Raw genomic sequence first — 21,898 nt, forward strand, 5'->3', positions numbered from 1 at the left:
CTCTATGATTTCAGTTTATGTATAACGTAAACAGGCAAGATTGTATTTTCATATTGGAATTCTGCTGTGTTTTCTGATACTAAAACAGTATTCTGCTTTAGAATAAAAAATTAAAGTCATAAACAATGCCACATCTTCAGTTTTTCAGAGCCAAGGCAAATCTTCAAACTACTGCCCGTACCTGTCTTTTAAGTTTTTTTATTTGAATTTCAACAAAACTCCCCACACAAATAGAGTGAATATGTCGCCCACGATAAGGGCCACGGCGGCTTGCTCTTCCTAGATCTGGCTCTGGTTATAAATGCTGAAAGGTTAGAATATTTGTCTTAAGACACCTTGAAGAAAAGGGTAACAGAAAAAGTCGAAAGTCTTAATGAACTCTTAAGATAAAACTTTTTTTTTGAGAAATTGTGTGTATAACACTTTTTAAATTTGTTTTAAATGTTCTTGTTTTTTGGTACTTAACTTTTTTTTTTTTTTTTTTTTTTTTTTTTTTTTTTTTTTTTTACAACATCTGTGCTTGCTGCTTATCAAAATCACATTCACTTGGAAAACATTTGATTTTATTAACCGGCATACCAACACTTAAAAAAATAAAAGGATTTAATGTTTAAATTCTATAAGAAATAATGGAATTACAGTTGGAACCCTGTTTAATGAACCTCTATTTAACAAACTTCGCGATTTAGCGAATATTTCTTTTTCCCCAACTAAAATGAAGGCCAAAACTCCTATTTACCAAGTAAAAAACCCTGAAATAACAAATTATTTTAACAGCTGATTTTTTTTTTTTAAATTTGAGTTAGGAAATATTGGATTGTTTTCCAGGTAATATATATATATATATATATATATATATATATTGCCCGAAGTAGAAAAACTTTTCTTGGAATCGGCAATTTGTGACGGGCAAGGGGCAACCAATGAGTAGCAATTCCGACGCATAAAGCGATAGTTAAACTCCCGCTAAAACTTACTTTTCTAATGCTTTACATGGCCTGGAAATTATAAACATTTTTCATGCAACAGGTTGTAAATGGGTTATTATTATATTTTCATTATATATACAATATTTTCTCCTCTCCATAAAATCGAAAGAAACTATTTCGAGTCAACTGTCAAGGAAATTCTCAAACATGTATTACTTAGTAAGTACTTAATTTTCAATTAACAAGTGTAATAAGTCTCGGCATGCTGAATAAAAAGTGTACACTTTCTAATTATGGATATGTTTGTGCGGTTGCTTATTAAGACTTTTAGATAGGGTAAGTGCAATTTTACTTTAGTGCAATTACACTTTTGAGCATCCCGATATTAGAAATATCCCCAATTTAATGCATGAAAGTTGCATTCCCAATCAATTGGTTAAGTTGGGATCCGATTTATCTATATTTTTGTACAATTTTAAGTGCATCAAAATACAGTTGACATTTTTATTAAACAAGAGGTACAGTTTTACTTTCTTCAATACCCAATATATGGAAAAATCTATTGGATTCATGGAAATTTTGTGGAGTAGCAATTACTTGAGCAGTTATACATTAGATACAAGAACTCATAAGCTAGTTATAGAAGAAAGTTTTATGATAGCCACAAGATACTGGTGTTATTGACAAAAGAACCTTAAAGTATTGGAGTATTTTTGTTTGATTAACAGAATTAGAAAGTAAAGATTCAGCAAGATTTGAAAGTGCATAAAAAATTTTGTAACTTCCAACATTACATCAGTTTGCTCTTAAGTTCATCCTATGATATCAAGCTCTTTTCAGAGCTCTATTAAAAGCAAATTTGGCACTGCGAATTCCTTTTCTTCTGAGATTGATTAATGTAACTATGTCAGACTTTTGTGTGACATAGCTTTGGAATTTATTTTGTCTGTTGCAATTTTCAACACATAATAACAGTCCTTTACAATATTTATTGAACTTGATTTTATGTGATTTTATTAAAGGTTGGTTTTTAGCATTTAAGAGTTTTGTAATAATTCTTTTCTTCCGGATTTGATTTTAAAAAGCAGCTGATTTTAATACAAATACTAATGTGACAACCAGCAACAGGCTCTTGACCCAGCTAGGCTGGTCCTAGTCAATTTATTAGTCCCCAATGAAGATCAATGGCCCTATTAAAGCTATCCACCCCTTTACTCATTACCACCTCTTCCGGTAAGCGGTTCCAAGTGTCCACAACTCTACTAAAGTAGTAGTTTTTCCTAACTTTTAGGTTAGCCTGAGATTTGAATAGCTTAAAACAATGACCCCTCGTCCTACTTTCCGTACAAAAATTTAATCCGTTAAAATCATTCATTTTGATAAATTTAAGCGACTAAATCATGTTTTGGTCTCCTTATCTTAAGAAAGACATTAATGTATTGGAAAGGGTTCAAAGGCGGGCTACAAGGCTAATAAGTGGATTTTCCCACTTAGATTATGATTCCAGGCTTAGAAGGCTAAAAAATGTACAGTCTTGAGCAAAGAAGAGACCGAGGGGACATGATTCAGCTGTTTAAATTTATTAAAACAAAAGATGTTACGGGGCTAAAGTTTAGCACTGAAAACAGGACAAGGGTCATTGTTTTAAGCTATTTAAATCTCAGGCTAACATGGATATTAGGAAAAATTATTATTTTAGCAGGGTAGTGGAGCCTTGGAACAGCTTACCGGAAGAGGTGGTAATGAGCAAAGGAGTAGACAGTTTTAAGAGGGCCATTGATCTTCACTGGGGATTGTAAATTGACTGGGACCAGTCTAGCTGGGCCCAGAGCCTGTTGCTGGTCGTCACTTTTGTATTTGTATTTGTGTTTGTATGTCTCCTCTGACTCTCCTTTGCTCCAGGCTATACATATTAAGCCTATTAAGTCTGGTATCATAATCTGAATCTGAAAGTCCCCTTACTAGTCTAGTTACCCTTCTTTGAACCCTTTCCAATACAGAAATATCTTTCCTCAGATAAGACGACCAAAATTGCACAGCGTACTCCAAATGGGATCTAACTAAACTCCTATATAAAGACAGAATAACCTTCTTTGATTTGTTTGAAATAGATCTTTTGATAAACCCAAGTATTCTGTTGGCTTTGTTACTTGAAATACTACACTGTTGACTAAATTTGAAGTCCTGATTTATTAAGATACCCAGATAAGATAATCGAGTGATTTTATAAGTGTATAGTTGACTCCTGTTACAACGCAATCCGACTTACGCGAAATGGCTATAACGGGAGTTTTTCAGGAGCAACAAATTTTGGAGCTAAAGCGAATTTCATGCTCTCAACACGAAAATATTTGGAAAGGAATCATGATGCTTAGTTTTTCCTTTGTTATTCACTACTAAACATTGACTTCGTGAATGTACTTTCATCCTTTCAGCATCACTGACTGCGCAAGTTCCCACACACCGCACCGCACTATAAACATAGCTTTATTCGTGTGTATAATCACTACTCCTCATTTTTCATCTGTTTATTCTAAATATGAAAGGTGATGAAATATTGTAGCACATAGGCACGCTGTTTCACCTTAAGTGCGATGATGGAAACAAAAAGCAAAAGTTTGCGACAATATGAGAAAACTTAAAGATTCTTTATACGCTTTAACAACTAGAAGGTGGGTCGAAGGTAACACGGCAATAAAGTATTAGGAATCTTTCGTACATATAATTAAAAGTCAAGAGAAGGCAATCCATATAAGTCCAGACCTTAGTTTTAATATGAAGCTCGCAGAGTAATGTTTAAGCAAAATGGAAACAATATAAAAATGGAAACTGCTCTTGTATTGTAGAGAATAGAGACCCTGAAAGAGGGGTGTCACCATAGATTTAAATGTTATAAAAGCAAATGCGAAGCTACTGTAGTGTACTTAAAAATATATTAGAATGACGATCAGCTTACGCAGCATAAATCACCATCTTCAATTTTTAAGTTATAAATGAAACTTATTGTATCTACTGTATAGTACTCTTACAGTGCAGTGTTTAAATAATGCAGCTTTTTCAAAAATACGGTAAAAATTTAGCTTTATGAAAGGTGTTTAAAAATTTCTAAAATGTCACATACACAACAATTTTCCACAACGCGAAATTTCGAATTACGCGAGGAGTCTTGGAATGCATCCCTCCCGTAAGTTGAGATCCAACTGTAATTATATATGGGTATATTTAGAATGGTTTTATAAGTGTTAATACTGTACTTTATTTATTACTGCTTTGTACATTTTGAGGTTGAAGATTTTTTTTGTTTGTATTTGTTTTTTATTTTATACAGTGAAATCCCGTTACAACAAATACCAATACAATGAAATTTCCGTTTAAACAAAAGACATTTTCAGTCCCGATTTAATTTATAATACATTGCTTGAATTCTGTTACAAGGAAATTCCCTTACAACGAAAAAAATTTGCGGTCCCTTGAAGTTGGTTGTAACAAGATTTCACTGTATATTATACTTTTGTTTTTTCTTATTGTTTTTATTTTTATACATGTTTTGTTATGACGTGACTAAGAAGTAGTGGCAGCAGACACAATATTTGGCCTAAACTTCTGTTCATCATTAAAAAAGTTAATTTAAGCAAATGTTTTATAATTAAATTTTATACAAAATACATGGAAATGGTGTCATATTTTTTGTTTTTAGGTGTTCCAGTTCTCATTGATATTGCATACTTTTTATCAAAACTTAAGAACTGGAGATTATTTCATAAGAACTTAAATTTGTTGACTTCTATGATTACAAGGTATGTACTGTTTCAAGTAAGCAATCAGTATTTTATAGATTGATTACTGAAATTTAAATAAGCAATCTACACATTTTTCAAAGAAATTAAACTCAAATGTGTATTTAAAATTCCAACAGTATTCAGCAGTAAAATAGAACTCCAATTGTCAACATTTAGTCACCTTAACATTTGGTCAATTAATGTATCTGTTGAAAATGAAAGAAAAATAAATGAAGAAAAGGGCTTTTAATTATCAAATAGAAAGGTAACGCTTACAAGTGCTGTACATTAAAACAATGTTACAGTAAATCCATTGTACCCAGCCTATGGCTGGCAGGCTACTCGCATCCAGAGCAGCTGACTCATGTGAATCGTTGTTTTGTTCATGTGTAAATCTAAAACCATGAGTACTCACAATGTCTCAAATTTGGAGCCAAATACTCAAAAGTTGGTTTCAAGAAAACATATGCAATTAATAAAATAAGCATTAAGTAATGAAAATATTATTTATTTGTTAGTATTTTTTTTTTTCCTTTTCTGTTTTCCCACTTTATTTCAAAACAGGTTAAACATTTCAAAATTTTAAAAATTTTCTGGGCAATGAGAATGATTGCAATATGCGGTGCAGCCCTCAAGTAAAGTTGGGCATCCTGCAATTCTTGAAAGCCATTTGGATTAACAGCAATTCAAATAGTTGGAGTTTTACTGTATTTTACTTTTTATCTCTTGTTTCTCAAGCTACTTTTTGTGTGTTTTTAAAATGTTTTGTGAATTGTCAACTTAAATAAGAAATGTAATTTCTGTGCGGAAATATTTGAACCATAACTTCCTTAATGCTTCATCAAACTTCAGAAGTAAAGCACCATTTTATAGATTTTTTCCTCCATTTTCAGAGAAAAATAAACAGACAAACCACATTTAAGCAGTTTTGTCGGAAAAAAAAAAAAAAACTTTTGTTTAGCCACCAATAAAGGTTCCATTGGTTTAGTGAGTTAGTGAAAGGATTTCCAAAGTGGGTTCCCAGCATCCTGTGGGGCCACAGGAAAAGAAAAGGGTGCCCCGAATTGGAGAAATTTGAGAACCCCTGAGTTAGAGCATAAGATTGTGAGTTCAAATCCCCATGGGCCAAAAAATTTTGTTTTAATAACTTATTTTCTCCTCCAGCAGAATTCTGATCAATTGTCAATGAATTTATAATCTAAACTCATAACAAGATTCTGAACTACAGTTCTGTTGTTGTTAAAATCAGGAAAAAAAAAAACATTAATTTTAACATGGTAAATCATAGTGTAACTTTTGAAAAATATTTTAACAAAATAGTTGCATTGATTTCAATATATTTAGTTACTTTATTATGCATTGCTTAAGTTTATACCATCCCAAAGTCAGTAAGAATGTCATGCTAATAACACAAAGACCATGGGTTTGATTCTCCTATAGGCCAGAAAATGTAGTTTTTGAATGACTAATTTTCCTCAGATTCTGATCCAAGTTTCCATGAATTACCAGTCTTAACTCATTGAGGGTACGATATTTTAGCCACAATTGTGTTGTTGCATAAAAATCAAAAAAAAAAAAAAAAAAAAAAAAAAACTGATTATTTTAACATAGTAAATCACAGTCTAAACACATATGAATGCCTCAACTGCCAAATCGATTTACTGCACTTTTTAAAAAAAACCCTCATTTCTGCTTTAATAGTGCTTTATCAATGCTTAGCATGTGAATTTATATTAAAATTTAGGTTCAGTAAATTTCTGACCATGTGATGGCAGAAATTGTAACAAAAGGGCCTATTCACTCCTATGGATAACACTATCTTCTTCATCACTTTTCTCGGCTTTTTGTTTTATGGAGTTAATCGATTTGGCAAGTAAGGCATCCATGTATTACTTCTTGTTGATGTTTTTTGTGAATACACCATGATTTTCATAACACTTACTCAAACTAAAAAAGTAAAACATCCTTTCTAGATTTTTTACTTCCTTTTACAAAAAAGGACGTAGTGTATTCGTGAAAAAATTTTCACTCAAAAATCGGCCTTATTTTCTATTTTGCTCACCCCTTAATGAATGTTGAGTTTATATTTCAACCCGACCACACGTGGATAGATGCCTAGGAACGTACAGACACCCGAAATATCCATTTTGACGATCCCTGAGTTATTTACATCGAGTTTTCTCTCTACGCGTCTGTATGTACGTATGTATGTGTGTATGTCGCATAACTCAAGAACGGAATGTCTTAGAAAGTTGAAATTTGGTACTTAGACTCCTAGTGGGGTCTGGTTGTGCTCCTCCCTTTTTGGTTGCATTCGGATGCTCCAAAGGGGTCTTTTTCCCCTTTTTTGGGGGAAATCATTGTTAATTTCGATGTAAACTCAAGTGGTGTTATAATTTGGCGGACACTTGGCGATATATTGCCAGTCTTTTAGTCGCCAAGTTTTTTCGCCAACTTGGCAACAAATTTGGCGATTAATTTTTTTTTTTTTAAATCTGGTTTCAATTTGGCTACTGTTGGTGATATTTAGAAAGTAAACTATTGAATCACATTAAAACTGCTAATAATGAGAAAATGACATTAATTTGGAGTAAAAGGAAATCATGTGATGCACACAACAGCTCGTTTACTCTTAAAAACCAAATTTTCGAATTACTGCTGTTGAGCATGAATGTTTCGCAGGGGTCTGCTAGTGTTTGACTATTTGAGATTATTTAAGTTTTAACAACAGAAACTTTACAATGCGCAAATACTTTAATGACAAGAAAAATAATAATAAGTAAAACATATAATCGAACAGCTTTTCCTTTTCCTCTACTCATTTTTTTATTATTGTTCAAGACTGAATCAGGTATATGATTATTCACTGTGGTCAAATATTCAATGTGTATAAAAAAAATAACACTGGAACAGAAATAGTAGAAATAAAAGGTACGTGCTCCATTAAATTAGTGTAAGTCCTGATAAATTCCCTACACAAAAATAAAGAACACTTGAACATAGGGAACAAAAAATATTATTCCTTTAAAAGCAAAAAAGTTACTATACCCTTCTATTGTTCTTAAAACATGAACCGTGGACCAAGTAAAATTTTTAAATGGACCTTCTTCTCTAAGAGGACATTTATAGTAAATTTTGAGAAAAGATTTGTTTTGAGATTCATAAAAATACTAAAATTCTTGATGATCTTGAACACTGAGTAGAATTATCAATTTTTAAAGAGAGCTCCAATCTCTTTACTGTCAATAATTTCCAAGAACAAATGATTAAAAGAAAAACAAAAGAAGGAAAGAAGCATGATAATGCCGGAAATAGTTTTTGTGAAAAGGGGGTAGTTGCTTGAAGAAATGGATATCACTGATGCAGGGCCTCGCCGTCCCTATGTGCAAGGTCGTGCGGTGCACGATGGTGCCACAGATAAATAGGTGCCGAGACCGCTAAAAAATGCTCCACTTGGAGAAAGAAAAAAAAAATCCAACCAAAAAAATAAAATTGAACTTTTTATGATATCTGATATAAGTGCCCACCTGGGGGAAAGAGATCTCATAGTGCAGACTGTGCCATTGAAATTTTTAGGGGGGGGGGATTTTTAGGGGTTCTGATTTTGACGGGTATTTTTTCTCTTTTTTTTTTTGATGGCAGGCTTTTGGTTTTGAGAGGGTTTTTGTGATATTCAGAGGGGGGAGCATCCTTGCTCTTAGGGGGGGCACTCCTGGAAATTATACTGCTCATTGAAACAAGCAATCCGCTTTGCTGCCTTTATCTAAAACGACAAGTGTTGTATTTGAACGTTTTTTTCAAAAGCTCAGTCTTTTACACTGACAGCACGTGATGCTAATTAATGCATACGTTAGCATTTTTCTTCGTAATGTGGAGCCTATTTCGGTATGTCTATAGTACAGGAGGTCGAGCATACGAGGCGCAAGAACTTCGCTATTCCACAATTAGGCTCTTGTGGTCAATGATGTAGCCAGGATTTCCTTTTGGAGAGGTTCTGATTTTTATATAAAGTTTTAAAAAAAGAGAAAAACCTATATCCAATACCAGATGTCCTCTAATCCGATTTTGATAAAAATCCTGTAAGAAGCTAATGTTTCTGAATTTTTAAACGTTTTTCAGACGTTCTTAGACTTTGCTTTGACTTAGAAGTCGCTTCTTACCAGGAGGAATAATTGTCATTAGTTGTAACACCATTTTTTTTTAAATCCTCACTTTTTTTTTAATGAAAAAAGGAGGAAAAAGTGTTTGTGTTTTCAAATTTGATTGATCCTTGCACTTTATAAGAAGTAGAGGAAATATATAGAATTCTCTGCACTTAAATTCAAGTTTTTTTTTATACTATCCAAGGAAAACTACTTGTAAAATATCGATATTTTCCATTTTTGAAGTTTCACTCATTTTGGGGAGGATCCCGACTCCCTGGATGCCCCCTCCTTGGATGCCATCCCTTGGCTACGCCTCTGCTTGTGGTGAATATGTTGAATTGTAATTTGTGCAATACGATACATATTTTTGTGATTTTTAACTATTGTTCAAATTTGACAGCTTCATGTTATAACATACACAAAAATGGTGAGCACACTTGCATGATATTTACTTGTGCCTAACATTTACATATTGTGGGCAACAACTTCGGTTTTCTTTTTATAGTTTTGTAAAATGACAACTTGACCATGATTACTCGATTCTTTCCCCCTCGCCTTTTTCTTCAATTATTTGTGTATTAAATTTTAAAAAGAGCTTTAGAATTACTTATTTTCCTGGAAAACATTTTAATTTCAGTTTTCAAGGTGGAATATCCTCTGTATTAATATGCTTCAATTTAGAAATATAATTAGTACCCTGTGGTAATGCTTTGACAGGCATAAAAGTTTGATCAATTATTTATCAATTAGAGATTAAAGCGATATTTAGCAGCATTAATTTTAATATTAGAATATTTTCTTTTTCCAAAACGCATTAACATATCAGATGAACTATACATTGTTCTTATGAAATTAAATTTCAAACGTAGTTTTCACACACTATATTTGTTTACAAAGCCTCACTCCAGGTGTTAACTAGATTTTCCTCGAACGCCACTGCACTAAGGTGCTCAAAAGACGTTTGCACGACCTCGCCGATCAGGCTTGGAGCAGGCCTGCACTGATGCTATTAACTTATGTTTTGGACTATATGAGAAATAATACTTGAAACAGCAGATGAAAAAGATGTTAAAAAAGATGAGAAAACTGTGCCCTGCTTAAAAAATAGAAGCCTAGAGTTCCTCACTGTCTTTTTTTTTTATTAATAGTTACTGATTCATAATGTAGTGGTCATAAATTATTCTTGCTAACAGCATAAACTTAACTATGTTCACTATAGCTGTCAATTAAACTTAGTTTCCATTACTAATTGATCTTTTTTTCTACTTTTAGTGATAAATGCCTTATGTCCACTGATTTCCTTGCTACCCATTTTCAACAATCTATGCAGCTCATTGTGAAATGCGTTACTGTTCAAAATCCTTCAGTTTTATTTACTGTTTGTCAATTTTTTCAAATATTTCTAAAGTAAGTTGGTTTCTAATCATAATTTACTATAATAAGTGAGTTGAAGCAGCTAAATCTATAGAATTAAATACAAATACAAATACAAAAGTGGCGACCAGCAACAGGCTCTGGGCCCAGCTAGACTGGTCCTAGTCAATTTACAATCCCCAGTTAAGATCAATGGCCCTCTTAAAACTATAGACTCCCTTGCTCATTACCACCTCTTCCGGTAAGCTGTTCCAAGGCTCCACTACCCTGCTATAATAATAATTTTTCCTAATATCCATGTTAGCCTGAGATTTAAATAGCTGAAAACAATGACTCCTTGTCCTGTTTTCTGTGCTAAACTTCAGCCCTGTAACATTTTTCATTTTAATAAATTTAAACAACTGAATCATGTCCCCTCAGTCTCTTCTTTGCTCAAGACTGTACATTTTTAGCCTTCTAAGCCTGGAATTATAGTCTAAATGAGAAAGTCCATTTATTAGCCTTGTAGCCCTCCTTTGAACACTTTCCAATACATTAATATCTTTCTTAAGGTAAGGAGACCAAAACTGAACAGCATACTCCAAATGGAGATTTGGAGTATTGTTTTGGAGTAGATTTGTTTGAAATAGATCTATTGATAATCCCAAGCATTTTATTGGCTTTGTTACTAGCTATGCTGCACTGTTGGCTGAACTTTAAATCCTGACTTATTAAGACGCCCAGGTCAGTAACTTTTTCTGCCTAACTAATGACTGAACCTTGCAAATAATAACTTGTACACTTATTTCCATGCCCTAAATGTAGCACTTGACATTTCCAACATTAACAGCCGTACCCCATTTATCAGCCCACTCCGTAATATGATCTAGATCCTCTTGCAGCTGATTTGCTTGTTCTTCATTTTCTACACTCCCCATAACTTTGACATCATCAGTAAAACAATTTATGTTCCCAGAAATATTTTTTATAAATATCGTTCATAAAAACAGTGAACAAAACAAGTCCTAACACTGATCCTTGAGGAACCCCGCTTAAAACCTCACTCCAATTAAAATAAGTTCCCCTTACAACTACCCTTTGTTTCCTTCCAGTCAGCCAGTTTTTTACTCAAATAAAAGTTTTCCCTCCTATTCCTATATCAGCAAATTTGCTAAGTAGAGCAACATGCGGTACTTTATTGAAAGCTTTTTGAAAATCAATTTAAACAAAAGCCATGGTAACTTTGTCATACAAATGTAATAAATTAGTTGCACAAGATTTATTTTTTCTGAAACCGTACTGAAAACTAATCAATAGATTATTATTCTCTAAAAAATTTACTATCTTAATTTTTATCAATCTTTCAAAAATTTTGCAAACCTCCGAAGTGAGACTCACAGGTCTATAATTTCCCGCACTCCCTTTAGACCCTTTCTTGAAGAGCGGTGTAATGTTAGCCAGCTTCCAATCCTCTGACACTGTCCCCGAGTTATAAGATGCATTGAAAATATTTACAATTACATCTGCTAATTCCTCTGCACATTCAACTAAAATTTTTGGATAAATATTATTTGATCCCGGAGCCTTAATCCCTTTAAAGAGAAAAAAGTATGGTCTACAATCAAGTGAAGGAAACAAATTATCTTTTTAGTAACATAAATTGAGCTAAGTTTATGGGGGAAAATCAAATAATAAAATTTTACCTTGAAATGATGAATATCAAAATTATTACATATTTTCAAAATATTAAGTCAGATTCAACATGAAAATTGTTTTGCAAAATGAATCCAAAATTTAATGTAAATAATGAAAATTTTGTGATATTAATTGTTTGACACTATAAATGAGATTAAAATGACCTAAGTTGTAGAAATTGAGTGCATATACTCTTTATATACCTGCAAACTCTACTTTAGTTTTTAGCAAGATTTTATCAATTTTAGGGTTAATCTTTTCATATAAGGAGTTTTGAGCAGAGGAAAACAAAAAAAAAAAAAAAAATCCATGAACACATAATTTTAAAGTTTTTTTTTTTTTTTAACTTATGTATTAGACAGATCATGGATTTACTACATAGTGTGAAAGTTTTCTCTTTAAGCTTTAAATCATAGTGATTGAAATCTGGCAGCATTTATCAGAACATAGCATTGTTACATATTTTAACTATTTATATATTTACATGATACAAGTTTTGGATTATTTACTTAGTATTATTAGGTGTTGTGTCAATGTAGAATAATAGCATGAGGTATTTTTATGATATAAGTCATTGCAAGAAAAATTACTGCTGCAGTTAATATAATAAAAACCTTAATTGAACAAACTTAAAAGTCAGGGTTCATACGGGTCATGGAAATCCTGGAAAGTCATGGGAAAAAAATAAACAAATTTCAGACCTGGAAAAGCATGGAAAATTGAAATTTTCATTCAAAGTCATGGAAATTTATTTAAAGTCATGGAAAAATGTCCCAGGTAAAGATAAAGTAACAGTAGATAAAAGAGCATTAGAAATCTTGAGTGATTTAACAGTAATGCATATGAACTGGGAAATTGAACGATCTCAAAACCAAATCTGAATTTTGAAATCTCATTGCATCTACTTCTGTGGCAGACGCTCATCGTTTTTTGCAATGTGATTTTACTGCTTCAGTGTTGCCACGCACCTGGAAAACATGGAAAACCTGGAATTGTCAGTGGAAATGAAAATCACCTAAAATAGTCAGGGAAATGTCAAGGAGTATCACAAATTGGTTGAAATTTCTGGAAATGTCAGGGAATTTCTTTCAATTTTTCCATCTGATGGGTGAAACTGCTGCGCCATTCAAGCAAAGATGCTGGTGTACGGTAAATGTTGTGTTCCGGATATACAAATTTTACCGATAGCTGAGAGAAAGAAAATTCAAGCTCATTTTTGAAGACTGCATCTGATAAGATTACAAAATTAAAAAAAAAAGAAAAAAGAAATATCCATGCAAAAATCATAAAGCTCTAATTTATTATTGGTATTACATTTTATTTTGCCTCTTCTGAAAAAATAAATAAATAAATAAATAAAATAAATCCAAGCCATGCTTAACTGAGAATTACTATTATTTTCTGTAATGCATGGTCTTGTTTGCCTTCATTCTCCTTTTTTTCTCATAAAATGAGCAACGGTTATAAAAATTTAGTCTCCACATTTTTGTTTTTATGGTTTAAAACTTTTTTTGAAACATTCCAACATTGAAACTGGTTTTGCCAAAAACTGCTTAGTGTGTTTGATATTTCAGTCTTTTTTCCAAAAAAAAAAGTATTAATTGGAAATTTCTAATCTTTTAAAGGATTTGTAATCAATGTAACTAAATTTTTAGTTTATATTAATTTAACCTACATATTGATTACAATGATTGATGACTTTTAAAGCAATATTTGATTCATAAAGGAGATTTAGTTACAATAAAAATATGCTGTATTGGTATTTAATAGCGTAAGTCAAAATTAATTAACCTGGATTTTTTTCTAAAAGCAACTGAAAAACCTGGAAATGTCAGGGAATTTCATTCTTGAACTTTTGTGGCAGCCCTGTGCTTGGACATCACTTATTTTGAATTTACCATTATTTTCAACACTTCTTATATTTTCTATTTTGTAGTAGCAAACTTGCAGGTTCTTGATTACGCCACACCTGCTCAAAAAACACATTTCAATTGCATCAGAGTTCGTTTCCATCACTCATAAGAACAATATTATTAAATTTACCAGAGTTTATCTTAAATTGTTGCAGGTTTTAGAAAATAAAGAACTTTAGTCTGGCGATAGAATGCAGAAATAGGGGAATTCTAATACTCTAAAACAGTAGTGCCCAACTTATGGCCTGCAAAACTAATCCATGCGACCTTCTGCTTTTCAATGTCAGGATTCAAACATTATGTTCTGGAATTTCAGAACCTATTAATATATATGCATTTGAAAATATGCACATAAGTAAGCCACCAGTTTTAAATTGAAAGATTGGATGTTTTTTTTTTATGCATAAATATTCTGGTTTAGAAACATGATTTTACTAAAGAATGTGGCATTACTTTGAAGAACCAAAATACTGTCAAGTTATGGGACATTAGAAGGCCACTTTTGAAGCAAATTTATTGAGACTTAGTAATGATTCATTCAATCTTTGTCCCATTCATTATCATTTTGCCTGTTGTTAAAAAAAATATACATTTAAGCATCATTATATTCCATTCTCCGCATTTTTACTATACTTAAATTTATATGATGAAGAAAAATAAGAATAGTTCAATTTTTTTGGTGTACACTGATTTTTTTTTTTTTTTTTTCAATCACAAGTAATTGCTTCGATGAGGTAGTGGCATTCACGTAGAAGTTTTGCCAGTGCTCATTTTAGAAATTGGCAAGTTTGATATTAAATAGTACTGTTCTCTACATGTAAAAAGGTCATGAACATTTTTATGAAGTCACGAAAAAGTCATGGAATTTTTTCATCCAAATAGAGTATGAACCCTGAAAGTATTCTTCTAAGAAAGATGATTAGATGCTAATTTCTCATTTGCTATTCTGTTTTATCTTCCAAATAATTATTCTATGTTTATAACATTAAGACTTTTATGTGATTGTACTTTGAAGGAAAGTTAAAAATCTTTAATTTTCTGTAAAATACAAATACAGATAAATACAAATACAAATAAGATGACCAGCAACAGACTCTGCTCCCAGCTAGGCTGGTCCTAGTCAGTAGTAACAATGGGGGGGAAAAGGTCCACTGGAACAATGATCCACTGGATATTTTTCTTAAAATGTCGACAGTTTTATACAATAATTTTTTTAATGTTTTTCCTACTGTGTATTAGTTTAGAAATTCTTAATTTAGTTAATATTTTCTTCTTTCCCTCCTAGGAAAGAAAATTTACCTTCACCTTTGCCTTTAACACAAATTTTAGATACTGTGAGTCTATGTTTCAGAAGTCTGTCAAAATTCTTATTGTCTCAGTCCCATGCATCGCTTAGTTTGAAAAATGCATCTGCTTCATCAGTGCCTATTGAGCTGAAAGTTCTAGCATCCGGTTTGAATCTTGTGTCTACATGTCTTAGGTAAGACACAGTTCGTAACACCATCTAACAACCAAATTTTATGGTTCTCAAAGGCATGCTTAAAGGGAGCCAAAGATTCCCGTGTCCCAAAGAAATAAATTTAAAATGATCACTTTAAATAGGGATTTTAATATTTTCAAACTTAAATTTGGAAAGTTGTTGTAACATTTGGCTTGCTGCTGCTTCAGAAATAAATTCCTACGCATGCTCCTACATATTTAGGTTTTTATTTTTAAATTTAATTCATCCCAAATATCATCTCATTTATTTAATTTGTGTCAAAAATTAAGCTATCTACTTTTGAAATCATGAAATTATTGTTGTAATTACTGTTACAAATATTGTTCTGTATTAAATTCTAAGTCCAAGATCTGTTTCAGCACGATATATATTTTTTCATAATTTTGAGTATGTTATGTATCACATATGTATTGTTCTTTTTTTAAATATATGTATATAGAATAGCAAAGCATTGCTCTAGCACCACAGACACATTGGAAGAGCAATTTATTCACCCTACCAACACAGATGGGATCAAGTCTCAAAGTTTACCTGATGAAAATGAAACCTTGGAAAAAACAGTTAAATTTCCCTTCCTTGCTTTGGAAAAGATTTTCATCCCGTTTTGTCTGGTTAGTATGCATATATTTGTTTAACAAAATGTTTTCAAGCAAGTTCATATTTCTCATATTCTAAAAGTTGAGCATTTGAAATGTATACCAGAGTAATCACCTGGCTATAATACTTGATCTAGAAAGATTTATTTTGTGAGGAAAAAAATCAAGGTTTTTTTTTTTTTTTTTTTTTTTTTGTCTCTTAAGGCTCAGGGGCAACAGTACTCAACACTTTTTTCTCATGGGCTGCTTGCAAATGACATTGATTTCACACCAGCCAATGCATACAAATTAATCTTATTTTCTTTCATAATACAGTGAAATCCCGTTACAACAAACTTCAAGGGACTGCAAATTTTGTTCGATGTAACGGAATTCAAATAATGTAATGGCAGTTATATAGGGGCTGAAAATGTAGTTCTTTGAAATGGAAATTTTGTTGTATTGGTATTCGTTGTAACAGTATTTCACTGTATTGCTGAATTCATCCAATAAATGACCCTTTTCATGTACAAACCAAATTGGCAGTTGTTTGTAGAAAAGAAGAAAGTGCCCATTTTAGCTGTACATATGTAGGATAAGCTTAATTTTTGACTTTTAAACTTTGTTGTCTGCCTTTAACAGAACACTCACAAAAACTTAGTGAGCCTCAGATTGAGTGTCACTTTTCAAGAGTCTCAACAGACTAGGCTGTAGTACTTCAACATATTAAGTTCATTTTGTTCCACAGCACTTGCAGTAAAGCTGGCTTCCAATGTGGCTGCACCACATTTGTTTAAATTAAATAAGGAGAAACCAGGAAAACTCCATGTTGCACAACTAAGGATGTTCAAGCGCGTCACATCAATCACCTCCCCTCTTTATTTCTCAGTGCAGAAATGAAATCACACCATGAGACTTTGCCTATGTCTCTGTGCAACATTCAAAGAGGCCTCTCTTTCCACTGGAGCAAAAACTTGGCTATAGTTTTGCTACCAGCTTTCGAAATGTCTTATTAACTTGAGCCTGTATGGGATCTGAACCCCACTCAAACCCTACCATCAGCTTTTATCAACTAGAATAAATCGGCATCTTACCTGGCAAGGTTTTTCTATCTATCGGTTATGATAATGAAGCCCAGAACAAACCTTTCCATGCATTATCTTTGTGCTAGTAAATGTACTTGAGTCGGTCTTTTGTCATAACACAGTAATGTTAAATTTTGATATAATGTTTTCATAGATGCCTCTGTTTTATGGAGCCGTAATAGGAACCTCCTTATGGTGTGGTCTGGGAAGCATAAAATTCAATCTAATCTGACTTTCAAACTAAAATTTGTTCCTGTAATTAGTTAAAAGAATGAGGTTCAATACATCAGGAAGGCTGTGCTTAGGGAACTGGACTATATGCCTACATTTTCCCTGTCAGTTGTCAGAGATGATAAAGTATGATGGAAAATGGATATCTATGATTCCTAGTCTACTTCTAAATTTTCTAAGTAAATGATTAAGGGTTTAATGATTGAATAAAAACTAGTTAATTTGTTTATTTTAACTGAATATAACTTGTGTATTTTTTTACCATTTTGTTGGATGCATTATACTTTTCTCTTTAATGTTACAATTAATATTTTCAAAATATGTTTTACAGAAAGTTGATTCCTGTTCTACTGTTGGACAATACTGTTGGTTTCATCTTGTTCAAGCACTTCAGGCTGTTTTTGAAGAGGTTCATCACCATCCTTTGGCTACACAATTGGCAGATAAATTGTTAAAAGCTAGATTTGTCAGGCATATTTGGAAACTTAAAGTACTTGACATTTCAAATCAGTGGTATGTTTCTTCGGATTAAAACTAATCCAATTTTTGAACATTGATATAGTTTCGTACAAACAAAAAGTCTTATTGTACCATAAAACAATATTCCTCAATTATTATCATTGCAAATCAATCAAAAGTATTCATTGTTACAAATATAGCATCAAAAGAAAATTAATAGCATATTCCTGTTTATAAGTCTTCTTATTTAACTGGCATAAATTTTGCATTTACTTTGTTCAAGTTTGCAGAATATAAAAGCTCATCAGTCTTTATTTTATTCGAAGACTCATTATAAAATGAAACAAAAAAAGGCTGAATGGAAAATAAAATTCATTAGAACATAAATTTACATATAGGGGAGAGGGGGGCACATGTGAACAAAAATGACATTTTTCTATATTTTTCATTATTGATTTGAGATAAAAAAGAAAAAGGTGCTAAATATGATAAATCAAACATTTGCTAATATTTTCATGCAGTTATCCCCCATCTACAAGAGGAAATTTCAACCTAAAAATTAATTCTAAAATATGTTACATTTTGTTCACATCTGCCCCGGTGGGGGGGCAGTTGTAAACACACGTGGGGCACAAGTGAACAGATACATAAATGGTATAAAATGCACCTAAGCATATCTTTAAGTACTCTTTATTACACATTAATAAACACAATGAAAATATAAATATTGAGTACATAATAAATTAACTTGATTCAACGAACATTATAGCCTTCAAGTTTTACAGAAAAAGAAACTGAAGAAGCAGCTCGATATGTGCTACCTAAAATTGTAGGTGGGGGTAATTTTAGCAGAATATCATCCGTGTTCACCATCGATGTATCATCTGTTTCTGGAAATACAAAGGTTTCATTCTTCTGCTTCCTCATGAATTTAACATTTGCTTCATCACTTTCCATTTTCTCGATACGGCCAACATAGTGAATTTTTGTCTTTTTTGTAGTGAATTCTACGAGGACAAAGTCATTCACAGCTAAATTTTCTGGCGCAAGGTTGACTTCAGCACAAATTTCTGGATGGCTACTCTCTTCAAAGCTAATGCTGGATTCCGAGTCACTGACTATAACCTTTGACTGCTCCTTTTTCAACAGTTCAGCATGTTCTAACTTTCTTTTCTTTGCAACTCTTTCACATTTTATCTTCATTTTCTCTGCCTTTTCTTCCATAGCTTTGACAACAATGTCTTTTTCGGGGGTGTCTGTTAAAATTCTTGATTTTCTTTTTTGACGCTGCTTACTTTTCCCTAGAGTGGAATCGCGAAATTCTATTCTAGGCAATGGTCTCACACATTCTGGGGTAGGACTTGAATGTGCATTGCAACTGGTGGAGGCATCCTCAGGATTAACTGGCATTAGGCTTGTTATTTGAGTTGGGATGAAATCAGCGTCAGTAAAAGCAAGCCGAGATAACGGCCAAATCCCTGGTTTAGAAAAACCCGATTTAATATTTTTGGATGTAAAGGCTGCTGTGAAAGCTGGTGAAGAACACTGACCAATTTCATATATAGTTATTCTTTTTCCTGGGTGTAATGTCAACCAGTCATTGAAAGAAGTTTTCAGTGCAGATTTAAAGGGGCCATAAACACCTACATCCAAAGGCTGTAAGCGATGTGAACAATGAGGGGGGAATGTAAGGAGTACTATTCCATTCTCACGACAAAATAATATTACATCCAAACTGATATGACTTTCATGATTATCAAGTAGAAGCAAAACAGGATTTGCTGCGGTACAGCGGGAGTACTTTTGGAAGTGTTTTACAACTTCTAGGAAGATATCTGCTGTCATCCATCCAGTTTTGGATACTAACCCTAAGCTTTCTGATGGTGCTCCATTTAAGAAAATATCTTTGTATCTTTTTCTTGGGAATACAAAAACAGGAGGTACAGTGTTTCCCATTGCATTAACTATACCACAAAATGATACAAGTTCACCTCTCTCGCCTGAAACATTTTGTCCAACTTGTTTCTCTCCACAAACCGCGATCACTTTTGGAGCCTCCAACACAGTCGCGATTCCTGTTTCATCACAGTTATATATCGCGGAAGAAGAAAAATTGAATTTCTTCAGTAGAGACTCGTAGTTATTAAAAAATTCTTGAACACTTGCTTTATTAAATCCTAAGGCCCGATTTAGACTAGTGTTTTCCGGTTTCCTTAATGACAAGATAGAGTGTCTTTTCATAAATCCCTTTATCCAATCTAAACCTGCAGTTTTGTCTCTTTCCCAAGATTCAGGAAAACTTCTGCCCAAACTCTTTGCATAACTATATGCCATTTCCCTTGCAGCTTTATATGTCAGACCATACTGTAATTTTGAACTTTTCATAAGATATTTTTCAAGGAGTGTTTCTTGTTCAACAGTAAACACCTGTCTACTTGCATACTTGTTTGAAAATTTATCTGGCATTCCAAGTGGACCAACTTTGTACAAATCTCTTCGAGCTTGAAAAACTCTTTTGTACAGCATTGTAGGTTTCAAACCAAAACTCTCAGCCGCATTCCTAATTGACATATTATTCTTCATGACAGCTTGTATAGCATCCTCAACATCTTTTTCTACTATCATAGCCCTGTTGGTCTTTTTCTTATATGTCCTCACCATTGTTTATTGGAATCTTAAAAGAAATGGTAATAAATTTTTTGTTAGGAAAAATATTGTATTTAGAAATATTTCTTTATTACATATATACAAATTACAGCTGATACTAACTTCAATTATTAAAATTTTTAATTATTCAATGTTTCTTAATTAGCCTAATCAAATAGAAAAATTAAACAATTTTTGAAATTGAAATAACTAAAAAAAAACAGTATGGGGGCACATGTAAACAGTTCACACCTGCCCCTACATAGTGTGTTCACATGTGCCCCATATAACAACTTAAGCCTAATCTGATAAAAAGCAATATTTCTTTCAAATTTTTTTACAAAAATAAAGTACAAAAACTTACTTTATAAATTCCGCTTCAAAATGAATAAAGTTCAAATCACAATAAAGATAGTGTTGAATGTGTTTTTACTCTGAGAACTGGAACATGAAAGTATACTGGCACCTTCCAAAACAGAAGTTATTATGATAACTGAAAAACAAAATGGTTGAGTTCTTTGAAATTTCAGGCAGCATACAGTACTACTGCTGCCATCTACATGAATTTTTTTCAGATTTTTTTCCTCATGTTATCTGGGTAAAATATGGTTTGTTCACATGTGCCCCATGTTTACATGTGCCCCCCTCTCCCCTATAGATATCGGCGAGATTAGTTTTTTTTTTTTTATTATTTAAATAAAGAAACACAGATCTGTGAGTTATGCTCAGTTTTGCAAGGAATCAACTGTCCATTTTAATTGTTCCTTTAATACACATATTGCTTATTTTCACCTTAAAAGTCATAATAGTCCCTGAAGATAAATGTGCAATGATTCTCGCTAATAAATAACTTTTAGTAAAAAGAAGTAGAAGTAATTTATTAGTGTCTCTATAAAAAAGAAATTATGAGAAAGTTGCTTATAAAAGGTGTTCTCAAAGCTTCACTGAGCCATACTCAGAAACGTAGAGTAACAACCCCAGTAATTGGCACTTTAAGAGTTTGTCCTTAAACTTACCTCTGTTTTCATTTCTTAGAAAAGAAATATTTACTTGTAAATACTTTTGTGTCAAAGAATGCACATCTGTGCATCTATTCAGTTCACTAAATGCAAAAATATTTGAATAGATATTTTTATAAAAATATATGCATAAAAAGTTACCAAACTCACCAGTAATTGGCACATTGTGATCCAGTGATTGGCACATGTTAATAAAACTGGAAATCACTTTATTTTTCACTTTTAAATTACATACAAATTTCATCATCATAAGAAACATAACTAATGTTAATTTAAAGTAAGTAATTTTACATACATTAATGTTAAATCACACATCTTGACGCTAAAAATGTATTTTTGAGAAATAAAAATTTGGAATCTTGCACAAAAAAAAAGTATCGAGATGATTGCCGTTTCATCAGTTGGCATGCAGTTTTGATTTTAAGAATTATAACTGTTTTCACATAAAAGGAACATTAAACCGATGAGTCAAAGGGACCACAAAAAATGGAACAGTTCTCTACAGTCGCAATATCTGACTGTGATGGCCAAACATACTTGTTTTTTATTGTTTTTTTTTAAATTTAAT

General features: G+C 32.3%; 2 protein-coding genes across 2 annotated transcripts in view; both read left to right on the forward strand.

Moving 5' to 3' along the window:
• LOC129222963 (uncharacterized) overlaps positions 1 to 15,298 on the forward strand; it is a 60,543-nt gene extending 45,245 nt beyond the window's left edge. The window contains exons 4-6 of the mRNA XM_054857526.1: positions 4,627 to 4,726; positions 10,126 to 10,260; positions 15,100 to 15,298. Coding sequence (XP_054713501.1) covers positions 4,627 to 4,726; positions 10,126 to 10,260; positions 15,100 to 15,298 — 434 coding nt within the window. The remainder of the gene's footprint in view (positions 1 to 4,626; positions 4,727 to 10,125; positions 10,261 to 15,099) is intronic.
• Positions 15,299 to 15,841: 543 nt separating this feature from the next.
• Positions 15,842 to 21,898, forward strand: part of LOC129222052 (uncharacterized) — a 67,715-nt gene continuing 61,658 nt past the window's right edge. Inside the window, exons 1-2 of the mRNA XM_054856474.1 lie at positions 15,842 to 15,926; positions 17,538 to 17,719. The gene's annotated coding sequence lies outside the window, so the exon portion shown is untranslated. The remainder of the gene's footprint in view (positions 15,927 to 17,537; positions 17,720 to 21,898) is intronic.

This window comes from Uloborus diversus, chromosome 5, assembly GCF_026930045.1.
Source record: "Uloborus diversus isolate 005 chromosome 5, Udiv.v.3.1, whole genome shotgun sequence".
Lineage (NCBI taxonomy): Eukaryota > Metazoa > Arthropoda > Arachnida > Araneae > Uloboridae > Uloborus > Uloborus diversus.